The sequence below is a fragment of the Haliaeetus albicilla genome, chromosome 8 (assembly GCF_947461875.1).
Source record: "Haliaeetus albicilla chromosome 8, bHalAlb1.1, whole genome shotgun sequence".
Lineage (NCBI taxonomy): Eukaryota > Metazoa > Chordata > Aves > Accipitriformes > Accipitridae > Haliaeetus > Haliaeetus albicilla.
Genome location: NC_091490.1, coordinates 33,265,815 through 33,287,154, shown reverse-complemented (window position 1 = coordinate 33,287,154; position 21,340 = coordinate 33,265,815). Strand labels below are relative to the sequence as shown.

Here is a 21,340-nt window from a genome sequence, read left to right as displayed (position 1 = left end):
AAGTCAAAAGTATTTGAATGTCATAAGTATCCTAACACCACTTCAAAAAGACAATTAAAAGGCAAAAAAACAAGGATGGTTGAGTATTACAGGCTATGTTTCTTGTTTTCACCTAAAAATCACAAAATACTTCAAAAGAAATTTAAAACTGAACTGCGCACCTACAAATTAATTACATTGTGCAATAATACTTTCTGTGTTATTGTTATTTTTTTTCTGTCACATAACTTGCACAGCCAAGGAAAAATACATTAAATACTGTTCTCTCAAAACCTTAACCTGCATTATTTTTATAAGAATCTTACCTTTCAATGGCCAGTTCTTTGTTTGAGAGCTGCTGAACTGTAATCACCACTTTCTTCTCAATTCCCTGTTTAAGCTTGAAATACAATTTCTCTCTATCCTTTGGCACAGGGCTAAAAGAATAAAAAAACAAGTTTCTTTAGCACAGATATAGAATATTAACTATGAAATACAGAAAAGAGAGTAGCAGCCCACTTACACTGTTAATGGCTCAACTCATTTGAGAGAGGTCCTCTTCCTCTATTCACAAGTTAATAAACCAGCACTGAAGAAAAACAGACCATAGGCTCACACTGTATTGGCTTTGTGTGGCAAGGTTTTGGTAGCGGGGGAGGTTGCAGGGGTGGCTTCTGTAAGAAGCTGCTGGAAGCTTCCCCTGTGTGCGTCAGAGCCCATACCAGCCGGCTCTGAGACAGATCCGCCGCTGGCCAAGGCCGAGCCAATCAGCAATAGTGGTAACGCCTCTGTGATAACATATTTAAGAAGGAAAAAAAAGTTGGGACAGATGGAAAACGGCAGCCAGAGAGAGGAGTATTTTCTCTCCCCTGTCCAGCTGAGGAGGGGGAGTGATAGAACGGCTTTGGTGGGCACCTGGCATCCAGCCAGGGTCAACCCACCACAGTCTTTTTGGTGGAGAATGCGGGCATCGATCCCGCTACCTTTTGCAGGCCAGGTGGCACCTCGTGGATGCCAGGTGCCCACCAAAGCCATTCTATCACTCCCCCTCCTCAGCTGGACAGGGGAGAGAAAATATAACAAAGAGGTTGTGGGTCAAGATAAGGACAGGAGAGATCACTCACCAATTACCATCATGGGCAAAACAGACTCAGCTTGGGGAAAATTAACTCAATTTATTACAAATCAACCAGAGTAGGGTAATGAGAAATAAAACCAAATCTCAGAACACCTTCCCTCCACCCCTCCCTTCTTCCCAGGCACAACTTCACTCCCGGATTCTCTGCCAGCCCCCCCCAGCAGCACGGGGGATGGGGAATAGGGTTTACAGTCAGTTCATCACACGTTATTTTCTGCCGCTTCATCCTCCTCAGGGGCAGGACTCATCACACTCTTCCCCTGCTCCAGCGTGGGGTCCCTCCCACGGGAGGCGGTCCTCCACAAACTTCTCCAACGTGGGTCCTTCCCACGGGCTGCAGTTCTTCACGAACTGCTCCAGCATGGGTCCTTTCCACGGTGTACAGTCCTTCAGGAGCACACTGCTCCAGCGTGGGTCCCCCATGGGGTCACAAGTCCTGCCAGAAAACCTGCTCCATGGGCTCCTCTCCACAGATCCACAGGTCCTGCCAGGAGCCTGCTCCAGCGCGAGGTTCCCACGGGGTCACAGCCTCCTTTGGGAATCCACCTGCTCCGGTGTGGGGTCCTCCCCAGGCTGCAGGTAGATATCTGCTCCACCGTGGACCTCCATGGACTACAGGGGGACAGCCTGCCTCACCATGGTCTTCACCACGGGCTGCAGGGGAATCTCTGCTCCGGCACCTGGAGCACCTCCTCCCCCTCCTTCTTCACTGATCTTGGTGTCTGCAGGGTTGTTTCTCTTACATGTTCTCACTCCTCTCTCTGGCTGCCATTTTCCATCTGTCCCAACTTTTTTTTTCCTTCTTAAAAATGTTATCCCAGAGGTGTTACCACTATTGCTGATTGGCTCGGCCTTGGCCGGCGGCGGGTCCATCTCAGAGCCGGCTGGTATGGGCTCTGACGCACACAGGGGAAGCTTCCAGCAGCTTCTTACAGAAGCCACCCCTGTAACCTCCCCCGCTACCAAAACCTTGCCACACAAAGCCAATACACACACTTAGTATGCGGTCTGGGGGATTTATCAGACAAACATATACAAAAAAGCATGGGGTATTTGGGGTTTTAAAATTATAGAAAATATGCTATATATTGGCTATGAAGCAAAAAATAAATAGGACATTTTCACAGAATTAACTCAGGATCAACTCTTTCTTCCATTCCAAAAAATCTTGTAATTAACTGTTAGGCAAAAAATACTTTGCTCCCCTGTAATGCTTAGAAAATGTAAACTTCTCTAAATCTTCAATAAATTTGGAATTCATTAGCTTATTTTAAATTTGAAAAAAAAAAAAAAAAGAATGACTACTAGATGGTATTTACTCAAGAAAATTGGTTTGGATCAAGTTTTTAACAAGCTTCCTACTATCTTTTCCATTTACACAGGCCTATCTTGAGCATCCCTACTAGAAATCACATATTTAAAATAAACTAACATCCTGATTTTTCATCTTTTTACAGAAAAGATACAGAGAAGAAAACTGTAAAAGCAAAGCAATAGCTTCCTTTTTATAACAAGTCTACTTATGAAAAGAGGCCAAATCAATTTTACTGCAACATAGTAGCTGTGCATTCTGCAAGCAGCTATATACTTTTTCAAAGAGATTTCTACTTTTCCCTTTCCATTCAGATTACCTAAAATTTCCTTTTCCATCATCTTCTTTGACTTCTAAGGAAACACTGAAAGTGTACACATCACTATCTGGAGTAGGAAGAACAAAGTCCTTCACATGATCAGATGCTTGTTTGGAAGAACGTTTGAATGCTGTTGAGAAACTATATAAAATTCGGCTGACCTGCAGAAAAGCAAAAGAATTAATAGTTTAAAAAAAAAAAATAAAAGAGTATTTTTAATGGGGTATCGTGATGTGGTTTTGAAGGTCACGGAATTACAGTCACTTGCCTCTTATATTGAACACAAAGCATGCCTCATATAACACAAAACATTCAGGTCAGGTGTTGAATAACCAAGCAAATTCAGTAACATCATCTCCTATTTCCATTCATGTCACGTTCACTGCTTATGTAATGCTCAGTAAGTTAAGATATATGTATTACAAGATTAGGAATGCAACTCATTAGAGGACCTGAATAATGTACTTTTCAGGTTGTGTATTTAACAACACAACTTACAGCTTGCTCTTGCAGATGTCAAAAAACAAGGAGATTTCTTCTTTTTTAATCTCTATTTTTCCACCCTAGAAAATCCTTTTCTCCCAAACTATCATGTAGTTCTTCCTAAAATATCTAGGGCAGAGTACTGCAAAATGATTCTTTGTAACTCACGAGGTCTACACTGCAACTTTAGCCTGAAACCTACCCAGATGAGGTCTGAAAAACAGAACACTTGTCTTAGGCTAAATCCTCCCATTACAGTGCACTTTGGAATTTTATTGAAATACTAAAAGAAAAAAAAATTCAATTATAATAATATTCATGTATGACTAGCTGCACATTCTATGAAACTCATTATATATGTGTTAACATATTTTTCAAGTCACTATATACCATTTCCACATCTGGAATAACTTAAAATGCTGCTTGTATCCTTTTTACCAGTCACTGTACAACTTTTAATACTTACTGCCTCTTTAATCTCACAGGAGAAAACATGAATCTGGAACTCTTCTGTTCCACAGCTGCTTTCAGTAAATGCAAAACAGTCACTCTCTGAAGTCCCATTTTGTCCACGGACACAAAACAACACCTTATAGATTGGAAAAGAGGCTATCTCCACATTGCTTGATTGATCTATTATTCTGTCAAGGAAAGGAACAGGGAAGATCAAAGAAAAAGGTCAGTAAAACAAACAGGACTACCTAAAAGGCTTTTCTGCAATTAGCTAAACCAATATCTAAACTGTAATTACTACTAAATTCAAGTACACAAGGTAGGCAGTAAGAACAGAAATGTCAGGCTTTCCAAATTTAAGATGTAAATGTTTCTGCTTCTAACATTGGCTTAATTTCTTTTATACTCCATAATATAGACAAATATAGTACCTCTATATCATTCAATAAAAATTACCATCACTGCTCTGCAATTGTTCATGAAAAACACAAGAGTAGAAATGTAGAAACCACAGAAACTGTAAAAATGCAATTTGCATACAAAGATCAAAGAAAATTCAACATTAGAAAAGATTTTCAATCTGTTTAAGAAAAAATTATTCATTCAGAATCTACAGGACTATATAGCTTAGCAAATGCTTGCTGTCATGTTCAAGTGAATATTAATTGCAGATCTAAGGGCTCATACAAAATTTTAAATTCTTCTCACACTCAGAACCCAAAGAATATTTCAGAAACTTTAAAGATGATAACAGGGGGGGTGGTCTCAGAATGGACTACTAGACAGTGAGTTTTAAAGAATAATAGAGCTACACAGTTCTCCTCTGTCTTTTCGCTACTTATCCATATGCACATTCACATCAAGGGTGAATAAACATTAGTTACCAGGAATAGAATCCCAAGTCTGTAACAATAAAAATAAAGGACTAATCTTCTACAGGCAAGAAAAGCCAAGAGGATTCAGCATACTCTTGGTATAACATGCATACACATGCATACACATACATGTTATGCAACACAGCATAACATGGTGGGACATGTTAAATGGAACCCCACGTGACAAGTGTTCAGATACCAGGAATGGAAACACTCCTCAAAGATGACACTGATGTCACTTAAATGTATATTATATCACACATGGATTCACCTCTACAGTTCTGTACACATTCTCTGGCAGTCCTTGTGCTTAATGATGTCCTCTGCAATTTCACTTGCAAAACAACCTTCTTGAATGGCCACAATGGCTACAAAAATAGGTACAGCACACCTAATACCTCGTGTCTATGTGACAGGTGCCATCATAAAAGTATGCAGTATAATTTCCTAACTAAAATGAAATATTGCCATAATGTCAAATGCAATCTTAAATTGGGTTCAGAAAGAAAAATGGAAGAAAATAATATATATGCTTGAAGGTCCTCCTGTCTTTCTGTGCAAGATGATAGTCAATACATAGGCAGAGCACAGGAAAGGAAGGAAATCTAACCCTCTTCAGATATCTTGGTATCAGAGTTTAAAAATAAAAATCTTGAATACTGAGATGCTCCCTACTTCTAGATGCAAGACTGCTACAGGTATGCCTTTAGTGCACCCTGATTAACAACCCTTGACTCTCTCACCACTAATTAGAAGACTCTTCTCACATGGCACAAGTAAATGTTTGCTGGTATCTGGAGACTATCATCACATATGCATCATGAGGCAGTCACAGGTGAGACTTGGCTTTAGCACAGCAATGTCTGGAAATAGAGACTAGCATCTCCAGTCCTCAACATATCTGGAAGAATCTAAAACTTCAGCTAACCCAAGGCCAGCAGGACTACTACTGTCTCAACATATTTACCTTGGAGGTGATGACAGACTGGGGAAGTTGGGAGAAATCAGGTATTATCAGCTCTCCCTTTCCAGTATATCTCTTACTACCATATTTGAACACAGATGCAGGTAGAAAGACATGCTTTTGTTGACACTGTATGGCAACTGCTACCACCAACTGTGTACTGCATATTAGATTTAAGCATGCATTTTGTTGCTTCAGAGGAATTTCTCAAAAATAACTTGTCTTCTGCAAGAACATGAGGCACAAATCCAGCAATTCTACTTCCCTGTGTGAGTAACAAAGTCAGAATCCACCTTTTATGTGTCTGTGCAAGTAACAAAAGAAACATTTGTATGTTACCTTACAGACCCTTCTGGAACGTTTGGAACATAAAGCGTTACAGGTAAAGGGGCCTGACTTGAGGATTTCATGTTTGCCATGGCATGTAGAGCTTCCAGTTCATTTCGAGGGGCAGACACCTTTGTGCAACCTAAATAAGTCAGTTTGTTAAACAATACGCTGTCCTCTTCCAGGGGTTCACTGGGAGAAGATGGCCTTGGTGCAGAGATTTCTGAAAATGAAGAAACCACTTCTTTAACCATTTGCTTTTATTTTTACACATTGTTTTCTGAATAATTTCCATATCAAAATCTCCCACTTTTTCTGAGAATGGACATGGGAGTCAGAAGTCCAGCTCCAATGGTAAGAAATCCATTTGACAGCTTAATATTAACGTTAAGTCTATCCTATTTTAATGCATGTTTCCAAGTATGGCACAGGGACAAACTGCCTTTTGATTCTTTTTAGCAGTGCTAGAACACAATTTTTCTTTAAGTTCCATTCCCCAGATATTCTTTTCTTTAGTTTGCTTATACCTCCTTCTAATTCCTACTCATCATTTTGCATAAAGATGCCTCTAATTCTCTTTTCTCCCATGTCTTTGCAGCTTGTGTAGAACTACCAAATGTGGTTCACATTCCTGGGATAGCTGTATTAACAGCATGAAACCATCAGGGAGCTGGAGAAAAGAAAAAGGCTATCTGTTTGTTCCTCTACTCAGCAGAAAAGAAGCATTCTTTTTCCACCATCACACTACTATGGACAGGGGCGACCTTGAGGGAGCTTTGCTGTTACTGTTGTTTTCTGGTGGGCTTTTTTAAAGCATTTTGACACTTGAGAAACAAGAAGAGAGGTAGAAGAAAAACTCGTTAAGTATGGAACCAGAGTAATCTAGGCTGGAAAAAAGACCTCTAGAGGTCATCTAGCTTTAACTCCTGCTCAAGGACAGATCAGGTTAGATTAGGGCTAGTTTCAAAACTGGATCCGGTTACTCAGGGCCCTGTCCAGCTGAGTTTTGGTATCTCCAAAAGACAGACATTCCAAACCTCTCTAAGCAATCTGCCCTATTATTTCTATTTCTTATTACTATACCTAATATTTCCATAACACATCATAAAGGTTGCAAAATTGCATTATTCCGGGGGGGGGGGGGGGGGGGGGCAGAATGTATCTACAAGTATTTCTTTGTTCGTTCATACTAATGGTTGTGTTCTGTTTGAAGCACGTGAAACAGGGAGCCAGTAAGGCAAGTTTCTCAAAAATACAGCATACATGTAATTAAGAGAAGAGTGTTTCCATTATGCATAAACTCTCTATCCTACTCTACCACAAAAAACTTTTTTTTTTCCACTTCCCAAACAGATACTATGGGAATTATCTGACACAATGACACAGAAGTCCTCTGCATACTACTGAGGAAAAAAGAATGCTAATTCAGAGCCCACAGAGATGGACAAAGCCTTGCATTCCATATATATATATATAAAAGCTACAATATATTTTACACAAAATATATACAATATAGTTTACATAAAAAGCTTTCTGTCCTCCCTTTTTCACCAAAACTTCAAATGCCAGATAAGTCCAACAATCATTTCTAGCAAATATCAAATCTAAAGCTGTCTTTACTGATACCTGGTGATAGAACCAGAGCTGAAAAGTTTATCAGCTTGCTCAGGGTATATTTCATTTGCAGTTAGTAACGTCAATGAACACTGCCCTGAAACTTCTCGTACTCCATCAGTAGCATCTCCACCTCAACTATACAGTCCATTCAGCAAGTTACACAATACTTAGTCCTAACTCATCTTCAGCTGAAGACAAAACGAAAATTATCTTGACTAAGACAGAGCAGCACAGTGTATCAATCTGACGATAATCTATTCCTGTCTATAATCTTCAACTAATCAGAAAAGGAGAGGAGGCCCCAGGGTATTCTCCAGTATAGTTTTGGAATGAAGCTCCAGAAAGCTTTATGTTCATTTTAAGGTTAACTTGAAACTGCCATATATGATTGAGGGGGGAAGCACTTTAGCGATACCTGTAGTAGAAGGGTCTAAAACAAGGTGCAAAGATGGCTGATTTGTTTGACCTGCTGACCCATCTCCAGCTGCCTGGCTGCTTGCATCACTGAAACTTTCTTGGAGAGCAGTGAAATTGTTCTGGTCTTTTTCAGAATCCCTCAGTATCTCTTCCATTGCCTTCTCCAGCTGATCATCTCCATTTGAAAACACCTGTAAGAAGAAGGAGATTACATTTTTTAAATGTACTTGTAGTTTTGCTTTCACTATTATTTTTCAAACATATAGTCTTACTTGTTGCAGAAGTTAAGAAACTTTGCTGAACAAGACAACACACGAAGAATTAACAAAATTAAATCAAATATAGTCCAGTGTCCCATCCCATTACATATAATGCACATATTCTCACTGCTAATCCAACAACTATCCATCTAAACTACAGATATCTCTTAAAACATGTTTGTGTGTTTTGATCCTCCATTCAGAACAAAGATCAACAGACTTTGTTACAGATTAATCTTAAAGAAAATTTTACTTTTAGTCATATCCAATCCATTTCAGTTGTTTCACCAATTGTCCCACACATAGGAGGGATGCAAGTCAAAGGAAATGGCAAGAAAACAGTGAGACACATTCTCCAGGGAAAAAAACAAAATAAAACCCAAAACGACAGCCTTTCACAAGTACTAGTTTTTCAGACCAAAAAAACCCCATGGCCAATAATAAAGCTGCATCATGGATTCTACCTCCAGTTTACCTGCCTCTTTTCAGACACAATTACTAAAGCAGCAACTAGTGTTTAATACCGACCAAAATCATGGGTTGTAAATAACTGCCAAACAGTTATGCAACTGCAGACTAAGTACTTATTGTCATTTCAAGGGGAACAAATTCCTATTGTTCCAAGCAGACCAAAACCAGTAAATCAGCTACTGCAACTCAAGTGGGGAAATTGGTAATTAACCAATCAGCTGATACCCAAATGCTAAAATATTCTGCTATTTAGAGGTAAAAAGCTTTTAGAAAAGGTCTTAGTCATGCCTAAAGTAGCACTAAGCAGGAAAACTAAACTAAAAACTAAAACCCGAGACCCTCTCTGGTCTATTTCTATGCAGCCTAATTATGTGCTTTTAAGGTAACATTCAGAGTCTCTGATCCCTAAATAAAGAGTATTTCCCAAGCTTTAATGTGAAGCTCATTTTTTGAGAAGAACTTTTTAGTCCTTTACTAATGTATAAATCCACAGAATACTAACAAAGCTGACCCCCAAAGAAGTTATTAAGAGAAAAACTGAACTACCACTTTTAAACGGATTTGCTTAATCTGAGCTGTTAATTTCACTGGTAATAAGCAACAACAAAAATTACAGTCTAAGAGTCTCCTCAAGCACACACAGGTGTCTTTAATTAAATATTCAAAAGTTGCAATCTTTTGATCAATACAAATCCTACTACACATTTAAAATAAAGTAATAGTAAACCTTTAGCTGAGGTTTTTCATCTTTTCCAGAGGTGTCCTCAGACTGCTGATGAACCAGAACGAAGTCTTCATTAATGAATGTGGATACAGTTTCAGGAATCGTACTGGCTTTGCTAAATGATGTTTTGACTTCCATCTTAGGTCAGTGTTCTCCTCCTGCCACAAGAACCTAATAAAGAAGGAAAAATATTAAATAATTAGTTTTGAAGCTGTAACCAATATGTCAATAGGTGTAATATGAAGTTATTGTGGAATAATATAATACTTAAAGTTATATGAATGCATTATACTATATTCCTCAAGCTCTGATTTCATTGGTATAAGGAATCTTTTTCTAAATAGCAAGTATGATTTTTAGGGCATGTTTAAAAATCCTATGACTTAATAGCAGTGGCTGTTATCTATGTGTATAGATAACACATAAGGAAGTTCACCTCAGAGCTTCCACTTCCCCTGTTTTTAATCTTCCAGTCTGCTCCCACTACTTCCCTAATTCCTGCCCTTTGTTGTCCCTCATACAGGTATATTTCTTATGCAGAGTGTCATGCAGGTTGTGTGACAATACAGGTTACCTGAAGACTAATTTTCGAAAAACTGCATATCAAAGTGTATGCTCTCCACCTGAAAACGTATTTACCAATCTATTATGTTAGTTTTTATTATTCTTTATATCTACAGGTGATGAAGCCAAAGATGATTCTAAACCACAATCACATCCTTCTCAGCAAATTTTTCTGAAACCACCTGCAACAGAGTTAAAATTAACCATACCACTATAAACAAACAAACAAAATCACCACAACCAACTATAAATATTATGGAAATAGAGAACAAGTTTTCCCTTGTCTGCACAGCAAAAAATAAATCTAGAAACAAAAAAAAAAAAGGGCAAAACAATGGTCAGTCTATACATTACAAGCTCATATACAAATACAGAACCAAAACCATTCCTAGCACTTCAGAATGAGGACAGCTATTGTAGGTATCCACCAAATAAAGACAGTAGCACCTATGTTAATTCAGAATGTCTTCCCTGATTCCTTAGGGAATGAAGAGCTAGAATGAAGAACACTGTATATTAGTATTTTTGTATTTTAAATGGATCTATGTTTTTATATTTTCTGTGTTAAAAATGAGAAAATATATTTTCAGATAGACTTTATAAATAGCATGCACTTCCAGATACAGTCTATTTCCATTTCAGTTTCCTGAAAAATAAGTGCTGGAATTTATTGTGCTTAAGACTCAGAGTTCAGAAGAATCACATATAGCACGGGGGAAAAACTGCTATTGTCACCTTTGCACAGCTGGACAGTGCCCAAAGAGAGGTAGCTCAACCAAATGTCTTCTGTGACTGGTGAACAAGGGCAGGTTTAGCTTCACATTGCCTTTCGCAGCCCATACCAAGGTGCAGAACTGTGCCACGCTTTCTTCTCAGTTACAGTTCCAAAACACCAAGTGATCAACAAATGAATGCAAATTTAGCTCTAGCTATAGGGAACCACAAAAACAGCACTTAAAAACAACAAAGACGTACATGTTCACCACCACTCTGAACAGGTATTAACAGGATTTACACTTAGCATGCTAGCCACAAGAGGCAGTTTAGCAACTTTGGACCAAAAACCAAGTGTGGGAACTAGACTACTTTCAAAACAAAAATATTTTGTATCACTTTGGAAACTACAGTCAACACACTTCTGCTTTTTCAAAGATTTGGCTTTGTCATAACCATTTATACATGCAACTCTACAAAAAGATATTCCCTCTCCCTAACCTAGCCACAATTTTACCCATCAACCCAATGAGGCCATTATATGTAGAAATCCAGGAATAACTAAAGAACTCAAGTTCTTCAGATAACTGACTTGTATAGCATAAAAACTTGTTAGAAGATTCACATTATAAAAAAGCCACTGAAGAACAACTATAATATTCAGAGTGATTACAAATTTGGATTAGCAGTTTAGCGCTCTCTGTTGTCTTTCACATCGCCAGACTAAGCATGAACATTTTTCAGACAGATGACGTAACCTGAGCTCCACCCAAGCCTAGGTAGTGGATTCACCACAGGAATAAGTTTTGTTTCAGTTTTTTTTAAAGTATCTTTGCTTTAAAGATCTTCCTGGCAAAAGAAAGACAAAGTTTTAATACACAAGATTTTAAGTATGTTATAAAGTTTCATTAACTCCATGTATTTTTTAACAAATGTCATGTTGTAAAAATGTTGCTGAAGAGCTTGTGTATTATTTGCAATAAACAGCAAGTCTAGCTCAAAATGAATATTCATTTCAAAGTAAATTCTCAATATAAAAGTGACGGTCCACTGTTATAGCACTCTTTGAAGGCAATGAAAGGACATAAAATTATGTTCCCCAAATACAGCATATCCTGAGCAATCATTAGCTCTGCAGTTACACCACCATCAGAGAAAACAGCAGAGGATGACCATCAGTCACATCAGGACCAAAGACCTACTCTACCAGAAGCCTTTCTCCCTCCCACCTCATACCTATTGCTGGACTTACTGAAGATGACAAAGATGAAGCCCCACCACTACTTCTAGCACATCTGCAGAAAGGAGGGATCACAAGATATGCTATTTTGACAATTTTTTGTGGTTTAGTCTATTTAGTTTATTTTTTTGTGCTTACTTACAGGAGAGTAACACAGAACTCCAATATAGATGGTTCTACTATATGAATTACCAAAAGACAAATGCAAGCTGCTAACATTAGTGTATCACCAGTTCTTTCTGCAGCAAAGAACTGACAGGCACACTGTGAACTAGGAAAAGTTTTTTGTAGCAGTATTTTAATAATAAAACCAGGGGGAAAGTTACATTTGTGAAGCCAAAGAAAATTACTGTCATGCAACTAGAGAAGCATACTGATGTACAAAGTATTTGTTCTTGCCCTATGTGGATAAAGGCAGCTTAAGAGAATTCCTACTTCCTAAATTTTGATCTGAAAGACAAAGGAAATATTATAAGCATTAGATGACTGCACGGAGCTTCTCATTCAGATCAGATACTTAAAAGCATACCATACACATTCTTGCAAATACATTTGAGTTGCAAGGCCTTTAATGTCCCTAAGAGTGTGCTCCAAGCTTGTCTTTACAATCAGCTTAAACCACCATATCCAGTGCAGACACATACCTTTTTCCATACACAACACTGTTAGCTGAATAAATTACCACCCCAGAATCCTTAATTCCAGCCCTTCATTATCACCTACTCCAACCTGCCATCAGTGTTATTCAAGTGAATGCCCTCTATCCCATTACAGTTCAAAACAAAGCCACATTAGTTTCAGTTTAGTACTAAAACACAAACAGGGCAGACATTCAGGAAGTGAATACCTCAAACAGAAGAATGCAGTTCTACACTCTTCAGCTCACATAGGTAAAGTTACAAGAACAAGTCTACAAACCGCTCAGGTCTTCTGCTAAGACAGTCTCTTGTTGTCCATGCTAGAGAACTTGCCATATAACCAAATTAAGAACAGTGCTCTAGATCCTTCATGGAAAATGTGTGTACTAAAAATGAAAATCTCAGAGTGAACAGACTATTCATTTCCTCCCCCATTCTAGTCACATGCTATTTAGAAACCAAAAGCTTTAGACATAGTATTTTATGATCAGTCTTTGATGAAAAAGTTTTTAATGCCAGAGACAAACTAAGTACCAAAAATCATGATCAAGTCATTTTTCAAATTTAAAATCTTGAGTAAAGCTCATGTCAGAGTTTAAGACTATGACTTAGTCTCATGAAGATTACCACGATTTATACCATCTTAAGTAGTAAGCTACTTAGAGGGAAAGTTTCTATTTTTACCTTATAAAGGCATATGATCTAATACTTCAGCTAAGCACTTTTGAGGAAAAGCAGTAAAAAGAATAAAAACGTCTCTGAAAGAATCATGCAATAAGGTTATTTGGGGAAGGGAAGGAGTAGAACATCTGAAGGGTTTTTTTTTTGGTCTGTAGTAACAAGAGAGACATGCATTCTGGACTTTCCAGTCACCTCCAGTCAGTAGATGGTTATGTCATTCCCCTTTTGTTGTTAGCTTTAGTCCTGTTGAGGACTTACTCCTTTTTTACTTGTTACCGATTTATACGCTCGAACTCCCCTTTTTCCTACAAAAGCTAAAGAACAAATGACAGTGTCACCTATTAGACATGTACAAAATCTAAGAACAGATCCCTACTACTAAACTCAAATAAGTCTCATTTTTTTGATCATCCTTCCTGATGAAAAGCTGAAAGTTAAGAATGTAAGAATTTATTCTTGATTGCATTAGTCAGCACATATAGACAGTTGTACAGTCTACAATCATGTTAAGTTTATTCCCTGAAGTTAGCAGCAGACAATCCTGGAGCTGAATGCTGTCTCAGAATACTGATGAAAGAGGTTTAGCATCTGCTTTATCAGTTTAAAGTTACTGGGAGAGCAGTAACCAGCAGAGAGGGGTTGACAGTCAGGGACAGGAAAGTCAGCAAACATAATGCACCTCAGCTACTTCTGCATGAAGTCCAGCAGCTTAGTTTAAGCTGCTAGTGCAGTTTAGTTCCAAATGAACAAATGTGGTCAAGGTGTGAATATACCTTCTGTTCTGCCAACACTGCTCCAAGGGCTGACACCTCAGACCAGATGGTAACTTCCTAAACCACCAGAGCCAAGAGTCAGAACTGCTCTTCCAACAATGCCTTCAGAAAGACGACAACAAATTGTGCTTTGAGACTTCTCTTCACAGTAAGAAATACTTCTTTTGTAGAAATTACTTCCTTGTGGTAGTAGTACATACTTCCCAGTATCTTGAACAGTCATGCTCTTTCCTATAGAGAAGATAATTTTTCCTCCACACTTTGATTAACAATACCACACCAAAAAAAGAAAATCAGAAACCCAGCAACAAATACACAGGAGGAAATTTTTCTAAACTCAGCTAAATAAAGCCTACTATGATAAAAGGATTAAAATGTTTTAAAGTAACAATTTCAGAAAAGGCTTTCTGACAAAGAGATTCTCAGACCAAAGGATTTTGGAGATAAAAAGTAAATTAATCAGACTTACCTAGTTTTAAAAGGGGGGGTGGGGCGCGGATCTTGCACTGAAAAATATTTTAAGCTATAGGGATACCACAATGACTGAAGAAAAGCTATTGCTTTTCTCTGTAAACTTTATTGTGTAGTTTTGGTCAAGTCACTTAATCTCTCTGCTGTACTTCAGTTCCCAGTGTTTTGCTTATACAAAGTCCTGGATAAAAGCTAACTAAGCCATAATACTTGGAATATAGGTGTTTTGGGGCCAGAGACCAGAACTTACTAAACATATGTAGAGTACTAAGCTTTAGGAGGCCCAAACCCAGCAGCTTCCCCGCTTCATTCCAAAAAGGCATCCCAGGTTCACTGCAGCTCCCTTTATAAAGTAGCCTAAGTGGCTGAAGAGCAGGAGAAGAAAGCAATCCTGGAAGACCCAGGTGGATTCAGCACTGAATCAGAGTAAGGGACACAGGACGGAAATGCTCCTAATTCCTTCCCTCCCTAACTCTTCCATGTATTTCGTATTATATCCAGAGTTGCTAAAACACATCATGAACTGAAACAAAAATACCTAGGTAGTGATGTATGTCCACGCGATTGCTGGGCAGAGTAGCTCAGGACAGGGCACTGCTGGCAACACAGTCACTATCACAGCAGAAAAAGAATCAAAGGTAGAGTCACTGACTTTCCAGAAGGGAGCTGCTTTGCAGACCTGCTTAGATTCAAAAATGTCCTCATCAAACTGGTCCCTAAAAGTAAATTCCAATTTTTACATGAACCAGTCTTCTGAAGCAGTTACCAGACATTTTTGGATTTACTTCCAGCTTGTGTGCATTTCAAAGTTATTGCTCAAGTTCACTGTTGGTTTGGAAAAAAAAATAAATTTTTTTTTTTCATTTTATTTCAGCATTATAACCACCACCACCAAAAAAATTTATAAAATGTAGAGCTATGAAAAGACAACAAACAAGCAATACAAATGTTGATCTATCTATTTTCAGTAAGCAACAAAAAACATTTTTTAAAAGGAAGCTTCTTGCCTTCTTAAAGAAGGCAATCAAGAGCAGGCTAATTCATATTTCTTTTATCAGGCAAACAAAATCGAGTCCTGTATTAAAGATAGGCTTTCAAAGCCCTATAGTTTTTCTGATTATTTCAAACCCCAAATAAGATACTGGTAAATAAGTTCTACCTATTTTCAGAACTAAGGTTCCTCAAGAGAATCTCTGAGACCTTTCTGAAGAGGAAGGTCCAGTACAGCTATGCAGAGATTCACCTTCTGCTAACAGATGTCTGCCGTACAAATGTACACTGAAAAGCATGGTTTATTCCCTTTTTTTGAGCTACACAATACAATGCATGACAGCAAAACAGCATTAAGCTAACTGTACTTGAAATCACAGATGCTACGCATCTCAGATTTCTAGTTTACTGAAGTGATGTGGTTACATTCTAACTTGTTGCTTAGGGAACTGGAAACTGGACAGACACTGGCAGTTATACACGCACAAACACAGAACTGTTTCCACCACAGCATTTTACTTTCAAGAAATGTGTCAGAACTACATGTTACCATAGCTCTCATTCCATGAGCTTGCTAACTTTAATGAGGCATACAGCTCTCACCCCTACGTGCTTGCTAACATTAATGAGAGGCATACCTTCCCCAGAAAGCTAACAAATGCTTCAAATACATGAAGCTTTACCTTTTTGACACCTTTTCACTGAAAGACTAAACAACGTTGTAAAATTTCTTATTATATTGTACATTGACACAGTATAGCTAACCACCTTCCCCAAAACTCTTTTCTCTATTGAGCGGACACATATGCAGAAGAAAACCCTAGGTGTCATAAAATCAATTTGTTTAAATCTCACTGACAACAACAGCACTACAGTTTTATCCTTAATCTCAACTTCTCTTTGAGTAATCTTTATATAGGAAGCTAAGTCTCTATGTTCATACTAACTATTGTTTTATTACCCATAAATTGTTTCCCAGTGTCTTATCTCTGGCAGTGAAAGACAATGTAAAGCACATAAGGGAAAAAAAAAAAACAAACAAGCAAGCATTTACTTGGCTTACTGATACTGTTTCCCAAGATTAAAATCAACCTAATACAGAGAGATGACTGCTGTACTACTATATTTTAAAATAAATATATGTATATGTTTATAAAAATTCTTCTAATTTCCAGGAAAGCAATGTTAAGAACAAGAGTCTTTCCAAAGAAAACAAACAAATCAAAACAAACAAACAAACCCAACATCCAAAAAAACCAAAAAACAACCAAACAAAAAAAAGCTCCACAACTAGAAAGTAACCACATAGCTTATTTTGGCAACAGTCTCCTCAGTAAGAGCAAACATCTACTGCGTAGGCAACAGCAAATAACTAGTCTGTTCATGGACAGCAAACTGTTTTTAATTGTTGTACCAGGTGCCTAGATACAGAGGTTTTTTGCAGACTGGTTTTACACGTCAATCTTATAGCCAAGGAATAACAATTTAAGGAAAACAGAATCAAAAGAGACTACATAAACAACAAAATGTTTGCTCTCCTTCAAAAACATACTACATGCACATCTCAAATTCTAACCAGCACTTTTTAAACACATCACATTATGAACACTGAGACATTCATTATAAAGGAGAGAAATAGCTTTCCTGAATTGAATCTGGATTACGCATAAGCCATTGAACCACTTAAACATTACAAAGATTCATAGTTTGGAGTTGCTTGGGGGAAAATATTTTTATTTATCTTAACTTTAAGATCATCAGGGTGAAGAACACTTCTAGAGGAACGGTAGGCATGTGGTTGGTACTTAACTGGAGCATGACTCAGGCAAGGAAGTGGCTGACATTTACAGCCAAACAGAGAAGCGCCATCTCTCCTCTTCAGCAGAGATCATCAATCACTGCAAGTCAAAGGCATGAAGGAAGATGCAAAGCAAATTTAAAAACAAACCCACTGATCTGAACCCCTAAAATTTACATATCGGGTGGAAGAAGCATCATGAACTCTAGACGAAGTATCAGTCCAGATCAGGTAAGCTCCCAGCTACAAAGGTAGCCTCCCATCAAGTTGGGTACTTCCTGTTTTTATTTGTGCTGTTTGAGCAAACAAGAGTCATGGAGGACAAGTTACACTTGACACACCAATTACACAAGACAAAACAGAATTAAAAGTAAGGCTTGGGGGGATTCTTTTTAACAATTATTTAAAAAATTATTCAGGCCTAAGATTTGTCCATACACAGAAGTTAGTGGCATAAGAGACATCAATTGAAGAACAGATTACGCTAGCGTGCATACCTGTTGCTGACACATATTCATTTATGTTGTTCACAACTATAATCAACGCTAGCTAATCCACTTGATGTTTAACCAATTTAAGGAAATACATTTTATTTTCTGCCAAGTAAAAGAAAAATCTCTCTTCTCTCTATCCCCTTCCAAAAAGTACAACCTAGAAGTAAGCGTAAATAAGACAACTTCTGCTACTCCAGAGATGTGTATCTCTGGATACTGGAAGATACCAGTCTTCATGTGTATCTTATGGAAGAAGAAAAAAAAAATTAAAAAAAAAAAAAAAATCACACTTATACATCAAGTTCTGGCAAACAGGTTTATTCAGTAGTCTACCAGAATTTCAAACAAGTAGCTTAAGTGCAGTAGCTCATTCTGCCTCAAGGATAAAGCGAACAATGCAAATAACGCAACCCTAGTACACGTTCACACTCTTTCCCTGTCATCAACTAAACACTAACACTTCAGGTTCCCAAGCCAGCAATTAATTTTTAACTTTGGAAAATACAAAGTAGCAACAAAGAGTATCCAATTTTTCATAGCTGGAGTTTGACAAACTTGGGTTTACCTATATTTTTTCATTGCTACATGATGCCTGCAGGCAGCATTCAAATTGAAACTGAGCACCAGCCGATTTACTGAACTGTATAGCCACTCACGCAAAAATATAATGACCTATATTCCAGAGTAAAGCAGTAGCATAAGACAATCATTGTTTTAAAGAGATTATTTCATGGTTTATTCCTTCATAGTGAAAATAAATGTTGGTCTAATTTAGCCAATGGAACAACCTCTCTCCATTAAATATATTGAATATTTCAACCAGGTGTTTCCTCCACAAGCTATTATTTCCAGTAAGAATTACATGAAGTAAAGCAAAAGAGACCATATGGAACAGCAGTATGCTACAATGCAGTAGTGATCCTGAGTGCCAATCTTTCTCCTTGCCAAACAAATACCTTAAGAAGTATCACTTCCGACATCAGTGAAACACACAAGAAATCCTGATTCATTGCCTAGCCCCGACTACCTTCAGAGTTGTTCCTCTAAGCCAGCATTGTAAGTTATGACAATTGTTATCTTGAGATTTGCAACATGCATTTGGGGAATATTAGGGTTTGCAGATTTCACCTGAAATCACAATGTTTTGTTCTGAACCACAGAAACTACCTTTATACTGCCAACCACAGACAATGAGATTGCTATTTCACGTATTTCTCAAAAACTGTTAAACTATAGTCAGTCCAGCAATGCACTGTGGGATGGACTAGAGGATGTTTCATGCTCTCTTCTAATCTCATTTTCTTTAGATATTTTTCTTAATCTGAAGTCTTTCATTCTAGTAGTTGTCAAAGGCAGTCATGAATTGTAAATTACTTTTTTTTTGTATTATTCAGTTAAGAGATTTTTCCAAAATCACAAGGACTGAGTTTTGATTTGATAGCCATCTAGACTTCTACTGCTTTTCTATCAAAACTGTACAGTTTCAACAGTGCATCCAATACTCTATAAGGAAGAACATTTCCTTTATAATATGAAACAAAATCAAGCTTCTTGTTAAAAATAAATACTTCCACATACATTATACACTTAAAATCCTTTAGGATGCAAGCTAAGATCTTAAATTGTCACTTGAAAATTTAAGTATTTAGCTATAACATGAAAAGATGGAGAGAGAAATCACAGTTATTTTAAAGACCAAGATTAACTGAAAGTGAAATCTCCTGAAAGTTAACTGCTTGAAACTGAGAAATATAGAAAAGCGTACATGACAATTAAAAGCCACACCAAATTACCCTCTTTGTAACTATTGCCTCTCTTAGTCCTATGCATGATGAAGTGTAGTGGTTCAACTAGCATTCTGATTTTTATTTGACCAGTAAATTCTTAATGTCCTCTGCATGCCAGAGCTAATCTGCCAGCATTCCACATTCCTAGGGCAAGTTTTTATAAATATATTCTGTGATGCAGCTTTATTGCTAATTTCAAAGGCCTTGATAGGTTTTAGAAAAAGGAGAATGGAAATTCATAAAAGACAATAATACTGTTTCCTTAACAGAAAAATGATCTTCCATTGGTAAGAACAGGTCAGTATGCAATCAGATATACCTGGTACTAATACACCACTCTATCCTCCCTAATCACAACAGAATAAAAAATAAAAGAAGGCTTTCCTTCACTTTCTGTTTTTTCCATTTAAAGTATGAAGAATAAAAACAATTTACTCATGTCATTGATCAAAAGAAAAAAACAAGGTTTGGCCTCAACACACAGATCACTGTTAAAGTTTTTGAAAGCACCTAAACTCTTCTAGGAACTGGTATGAGATGTGTATATGAAAGTTTTGAAAGACACATACCAAGGAATAATGCGTATCTTCTTTAACTGAAACAGAACTTTTTTTTTTTTTTTTTTTTTAATGACAGTGTGTTCTTTGAGAAGACTCCTCTGTGTGATCAACTTCACTAATCAAATTATTCCAAATCTATTCTGTAATTCAAGGAAGAACTACTGCTTGGAAAAGTAGTATGAAAAAAAAAAAAATCAGCTAACCCCTATACAAAAGCCTGTTCATTCAGTTAATAAACTATTAAGAATATTTTATAATTCTGACAAAAAAATTACTTGACCTAAAGGAAGTATCCTTCAAAGCTGTATGATCAAGTACCGGGGGGGGGGGGGGGAGGGGGGGCGGATCACACAGACATTTCTGTTGCATTACTTGAAGTTACCTTCAAATTCTAACCCAAGAATGGTGTGTGCACGTGTATGTGTATATATAATCTCACACTGGCAGATTGCATACAACCTTAATTTTCAGAAGATGCTATGCATAATGTTCCCTTCCAAAACATTTTTCATACCAAGCCCTGGAAAGCTTAAGAATTTCTTAAGCTCAGTATTTCCTCCACACACTGCTTGAAAAGGAAAATGGGAAATAGAAAGGACACACGTGCCCTTTTTCTAAGACACAATTTCTCTTCTTTTCATCCCAGGCATCCATAATGATCAGAATTTACTTTTTTCTTTAATCCTTTAGGAGGAAAAATAACTTTAAAAAAAATATTAAACCCCATGTAATCAAAAGACAGGTATGATCTTTTGAGAACTATTTTACATTCTTAATTTAAAAATTCCTTGAAACAGCTAACAAGTACATCTCAAGGTATTATAGAAAAGCCACTCATAAAAAGCCACCTTTAACCAATGATTACAAGAAAGAAAAGTTTTCAATAGGTAAATTAATCTGCACATGCCAAAGAAAGTTTTTGGTTTGTTTTTGCAGCTTTTTTCCAGTAATCAAATCTGGCAAGTAGAATCGCTTTAAAGAATAAATTCTATGTTAAAAACATCATGACAAAAAGACTTTTTAGATCCTTCTTATGATGAAACTATCACTGGACTCAAAGAAAACCAGCTCAAAAAAATTTTTTTTTTTTAATAACTTAGCCTCTTGGCCAGATCACCATTATCTAGATCTTATGCACCTTGTTTATTAAATTGAATGACTCTCATTGATTATATTTGGTGTAAGCCTCAGGCTAATTTAGGCCAGTCTACAAAATCATAGAATAAACTCTTGCTGGGGAAAAGGTATTTAAAATATCCAATATAGTTGCTCATATCAACACCAAGTGTAA

At 37.2% G+C, this 21,340-nt stretch overlaps 1 protein-coding gene across 9 annotated transcripts in view; it reads right to left on the bottom strand.

Annotated features, from left to right (window-relative positions):
- RABGAP1L (RAB GTPase activating protein 1 like) overlaps positions 1-21,340 on the bottom strand; it is a 268,383-nt gene that overhangs the window by 235,644 nt on the left and 11,399 nt on the right. For all 9 annotated transcript variants that reach the window (XM_069789632.1, XM_069789624.1, XM_069789623.1 and 6 more), the window contains 6 exons: positions 9,343-9,510; positions 7,883-8,075; positions 5,863-6,073; positions 3,698-3,872; positions 2,749-2,909; positions 306-416 (listed from right to left, as the gene is read on the bottom strand). In XM_069789632.1, the coding sequence (XP_069645733.1) occupies positions 306-416; positions 2,749-2,909; positions 3,698-3,872; positions 5,863-6,073; positions 7,883-8,075; positions 9,343-9,477 (986 nt within the window). In that variant the 5' untranslated portion in view covers positions 9,478-9,510. The remainder of the gene's footprint in view (positions 1-305; positions 417-2,748; positions 2,910-3,697; positions 3,873-5,862; positions 6,074-7,882; positions 8,076-9,342; positions 9,511-21,340) is intronic.